The sequence below is a fragment of the Poromitra crassiceps genome (assembly GCF_964638095.1).
Source record: "Poromitra crassiceps genome assembly, chromosome: 3".
NCBI classification, from domain to species: domain Eukaryota; kingdom Metazoa; phylum Chordata; class Actinopteri; order Beryciformes; family Melamphaidae; genus Poromitra; species Poromitra crassiceps.
Window position 1 is genome coordinate 48632939 of NC_139625.1, and position 5691 is coordinate 48638629.

General features: G+C 42.9%; 1 protein-coding gene across 1 annotated transcript in view; it reads right to left on the reverse strand.

The window, feature by feature from the left end:
- Positions 1 to 557: 557 nt before the first annotated feature.
- foxa1 (forkhead box A1) overlaps positions 558 to 5691 on the reverse strand; it is a gene marked incomplete at both ends in the record, with an annotated part of 5481 nt that continues 347 nt past the window's right edge. The window contains one exon of the mRNA XM_083633565.1: positions 558 to 1754. Coding sequence (XP_083489691.1) covers positions 558 to 1754 — 1197 coding nt within the window. The remainder of the gene's footprint in view (positions 1755 to 5691) is intronic.

Here is a 5691-nt window from a genome sequence, read left to right on the forward strand (position 1 = left end):
GCTGTCAGAGAGAACCTTTGAAGCTCTGGCCTCAGGTCTCAGCTCCCAGTCCTCTAGTCTGAGCTGGACCTGAGTAACAACCACCTGCAGGATTCAGGAGTAGAGCTGCTCTCTGCTGGACTGGGGAGTCCACACTGTAGACTAGAGACTCTCAGCCAGGTAAGATCCGTTTACAGTTTATTTAATTTGATTTGACACATTTCTCTCTAAACTAAAGTCTGCGCTCTCAAAACAGTCTTTCAGGACAGAATTCTGGAATCTGCAAGTTTTACATCAGAATTTCAAAGCCATTTTACATGCCTATTTGAATTTCAATGTCATTTTCATTGGGGGGGGGCGGAATCGATGGCAGACGTTTTGTTTCAAATGTATGTGAGATTGTAGGTCAGTAAGGTCTCCCTGCTTTGCAGAAACCTAAAATGCCAATGTTTTATTCTGGTACCTGGGTTGAACTGGAGGCTAAAAGTCTGACAGTAACGCTCCAAGGTGCATGCACAAACAAAATGTCCTCCTCCTCCTCTCTCCTGCGATATAAAAAGGTAAGCTGGTACTGTCTATCAGGTGTTGAGCAGCGGTCTGGGATACACACCTTGGTAGTAGGAGGCCTCCAGCGGCTCCATGCCCCGCCCCCCCAGGCCGGACGGCCCACTGTAGGAGTACTGCAGCGCCTCGTAGGCCTTCAGGTCCAGTTTGTGCTGCTGCTCCGAGGACGACATTAAATTATTGATGGAGAATGGGTGGTTGAAGGAGTAGTGGGGGTCTCCTTTGAGGTGCAGCTGGGATTCATGTGCCATCGCGTGGGTGGGCAGAGAGAGGGAGGACAGAGAGGAGGAGAGGAGCTGCGAGCCTGAGGAGAGGAGCTGGGATGTGGAGACTTTGAGGTCCGAGGCCCCCCGGGGGTCCAGACCCACACCAGGCCCCCGGGGATCCAGGCCGGGTGGACTGACCGCCTGGCCAGAGGGCAGAGAGGAGTCCAGAAGGCCGGGCTTGAGGCCGGACTCCCCGCTCGGAGATGCCTCCCCGCCCTGCTCCTTCCTCCCCTCTCCTTTCGACAGCTTCTTCTCACATTTGAACCTCTTCTGCCGGCGGAGGTAGCAGCCATTCTCAAACATGTTCCCAGAATCCGGGTGCAGTGCCCAGTAGGAGCCTTTCCCCGGCTTGTCGGGCGAGCGAGAGACCTTGACGAAGCAGTCGTTGAAGGAGAGCGAGTGGCGGATGGAGTTCTGCCAGCGCTGCTGGTTCTGCCTGTAGTAGGGGAACAGGTCCATGATCCACTGGTAGATCTCACTGAGGGTGAGCATCTTGCTGGGTGCCTGCTGGATAGCCATGGTGATGAGGGAGATGTAGGAGTAGGGCGGCTTGGCATGTGGGTAGCTCCTCCTGAATGCCTTGCTGTCGCGGCCGCGGCCCAGCCCGGCCTGACTCAGCCCAGCTTGACCCAGCCCGGCCTGGCTGTAGGCCATGGGGCTGCCCGCGGGGCTCATGCTGCCATAGGGGTTCAGACCCATGGAGGCCTGCTGGGCGGTCATGCTGGAGGGGCTGAGGGCCGTGCCCATGGCCCCCACGCCGCCCCCTAGCCCAGCCCCCAGCCCCCCCATCCCGGCCGGGGCAGGGGCCATGGCCCCCGGGCTCATTCCCGTCCCGTATGACATGTTGAAGGAGCCCGACGTGTTCCCGCCGCTCGCCATGTAGCCCGACATGGAGCTCATCCCCAGCCCAGAGCCCATCCCACCGCCCGCCATGGGAGAGTACACCTGCAGACACAGACACAGTTAGCTAGACCAGTATACACCCAGTTATACCAATATAACACTGTTAGATCAATATACTGGTCTAACTGGGTGTGTACTGGTCTAACACTGTGTATACTGGTCTAACAGTGTTATACTGGTCTACCAGTGTGTATGGTCTAACAGTGTGGATACTGGTCTAACAGTGTTATACTGGTCTACCGGTGTGTATGGTCTAACAGTGTGGATACTGGTCTACTAACCAGTATAATACTGTTAGACCAGTATACACCCAGTTAGACCAGTACACTGTTAGACCAGTATACACACTGCTAGACCAGTATACACACTGTTAGACCAGTACACACTGATAGACCAGTATACACACTGTTAGACTAGTATACACACTGTTAGACCAGTATACACACTCTTAGACCAGTACACACACTGTTAGACCAGTATACACACTGTTAGACCAGTACACTGTTAGACCAGTATACACACTGTTAGAACAGTATACACACTGCTAGACCAGTATACACACTATTAGACCAGTATACACACTGTTAGACCAGTATACACACTGTTAGACCAATATATATCACAAAGTATAGCCAGGAAGCTAGTGTTTTGTAATGCTGTTGCACATTTTCTATTTTTCATATTGTAAATCTTCTTTGGAGTGTGCTGTTTTTCTTTTGTTTTGTTACTTTTCCTGGCAGGCAAATAGGCCACTCCCCTAACACACCTGCTGCCATTCACACAATCAACAGATACATTGGGTTGATAATCGCTCATTTGGGGCAAGACAGCAAGCTGGCAGATAATACACAGTTAGGCCAGTCTGCACATTGTTAGGCCAGATCCATTAAATTGATAAAAACAATACAAAATAAAAGCACACAGCAAACCCCAGCTAGTCTGAAATAACCCAAGTTAACATGAACCAGTCCCGGGTTTAATTAAGTCAGATCTGAACTTCCCTTCCCTTTCTGTGAGGAAAGTTTGAGTTGGATTGTGATAAATCATTCAGATAAATAGAAATTAAATGAACAGTTTGACTCAAGTGGCTCACCATCTGTTTTCTGCTGCAGACAGAAAATTATGTTGCTGAATTTAAGTCATCAAAACAGAAATAATATCCATTTTTCTTTCCAACAATATGGATCAATATCAGTCTGTTCAGCCATTAACTAGTCCACCAGGCCAGGAACTTTATACAATAATATAGACACAAACCCATAGATTTACTGTCTAGATATCATTGTATTAAAATGGCCTGTATAGAAGAGTGAACATACTGTATAGCCTAATAGAAAACCCAATCCAGACAACACAGCCAGTGGATACAGTTACGCAAGCGGAATGGCAGCGAAGCAGCGGTAAACTACAATTCGCTATCTGGCCATTCTTTAACTTTACTGGCTACACCAGCTTTACTGGCCACTTTTCAGCTTTACTGGCCATACTTCAGCTTTACTGGCCACACTTCAGCTTTACTGGCCACTTTTCAGCTTTACTGGCCATACTTTAACTTTCCTGGCCACACTAACTTTACTGGCCACTTTTCACTTTTACTGGCCACACTAACTTTACTGGCCACTTTTCAGCTTTACTGGTCAGTGGCCACACTTTAACTTTACTGGCCATTTTCTTACCTTTTTTTTCTTTATTGGTCATATTTTAACTTTACTAGCTACTTTCCAGCTTTACTGGCCATATGTCAGCTTTACTGGCCACTTTCCAGCTTTACTGGCCACACTTTCACTTTACTGGCCATAATGTACTGCCACTAGTGCCACATATCAGCTTTACTGGCCAAACATTAACCTTACTGGTCATTTTTTCAGCTTTACTGGCCACATGTTATCTTTACTGGTCATATTTCAGTCTTACTATCTTTACTTCCCACACTTTAACTTTAATGGCTACACTTTAGCTCTACTGGCAAAATTCAGCTTATACAGGCCACTTCAGCTTTGCTGCCACACGTTATACTTAGTGACTGACCACACACTAACTTTACTGGCTACACTTGAGCTCTAGTGTCCACTCATTAACTTTTCTGCCACAATTTTACATTTACTGACCACACTTTTCTTTACTCGCCATAATTTGGAAGCAGATCTGAAACACCAAAGAAACATTGAGGACCATTCCTCCAGGAGTCTGGTGACCCACGTCTGATAATTTATCATACTGACCAAATAACAATAATAGAGACACAGGTAGAGAGAGAGAGAGAGAGAGAGAGAGAGAGAGAGAGAGAGAGAGAGAGAGAGAGACACACAGCGAGACAGAGAGAGCGACAGTAGAGAGAGACACACAGGTAATCCATGCTTTTATTAATTCACGACTGGATGATTGTAACTCTCTGTATGTTTGTATTGACCACTGACCAGTCATTGCTGCATCGCCTGCAACTCGTGCAGAATGCAGCAGCTCGTCTCCTCACTGGTAAGCGAAAGCATGACCACATCAATCCAGTCTTGGCCTCGCTCCACTGGCTCCCACTGCTTTTTAGAATTGATTTTAAGATTTAGTTGTTTGTTTTTAAAGCTCTAAATGGGCTGGCACCTCAGTATCTGTCTGAACTCCTGCACTTTCATGCTCCTGCCCAAGCACTGAGATCAGGCTATGGAATAGCCTGCCCTGGCACATTAGATCTGCTCAGACCCTAGATATTTTTAAGTCTTCTTTGAAGACTCACTTTTTCTCCTTGGCTTTCAACTCAGGTTGAGCTGGACTCCCGAAAGCTCTTATGGGCCTTTGTATTGTGTTGTATATTGTGGTATTGTGTTGTATACTATTATATGTTTTTTGTGCTTCATTGCATTTATTGTGTTGGCCTTTTTATTGACCTGTACAGCACTTTGGTCAACTGCAGTTGTTTTTAAATGTGCTCTATAAATAAACTTTGAGTTGAGTTGAGGTAGAGAGAGACAAAGAGAGGGACAGTAGAGAGAGAGGTAGAGCGAGAGGTAGTGTGTCACCAGTCAGTATTTATTTTGGATTCTAATTTTCTGGTGACCAATGTCAGGAACAGGTCATGCTGTTTACTGTCTGATGACGTCATTCACAATAAAAACAATAAAATATTGAAGTAACTATTACCATAAACTAATTATAGAAATAAAGCATTCACATTATAATTATCTTCATCATAAACACATTTATCATAATGAAAAAATGAAACATTTTAACTCTTTATATTAAATGGATTCTGAATAATTCTGTACAAAAATAAACATTTACATTATTATTCTTTATTATAAACTAATTCTATAAATAAATAGATTTACGTTATAATTATCTTCATAATGAACTAATTCTTGAAAAATAAATAACACATTTCTATTAAAACTATCTTTATAATAAACTAATTCCATAACATTCAAATGGGCGGGGCATTTAAGCTATTCTAATGATCTGAAAATACATGATAAATAAAGTTACCTTATTATTATTATTATTATTATTATTATTATTATTATTATTATTATTATTATTATTATTATTATTATTATTATTATTATTATGTTTCTATAACATTTAGAAACAAAACGACATTACAATGTTCTTTATGATAAACACATTCTTAGAAATCAAACATTTACTGATAACTATCTTTATAATAAATTAAGTCAATTTTTTAACACATATCATTATAAATAATGTCAGTGCAATGCCTCCTTATATAACATTTACATTATAAATATCTTTACGGCTAATTAATTCTGTGCCATAACAAATAAAACATTACAATTACAATTGTAATTCTTTTTAAATTAAATTAAGTTGAACCCGCCCACATGTTTGCTCCATAAAAACTCAGATTAACAATTAAGAGTAGGCTAAACGTTTAAACTATTACAATGAAGTCATTACATTTCAAAACTGAAACGTTTGAACTAATACATAGGCCTATATAATATCGTTTTTATAATAAACTATTTATATA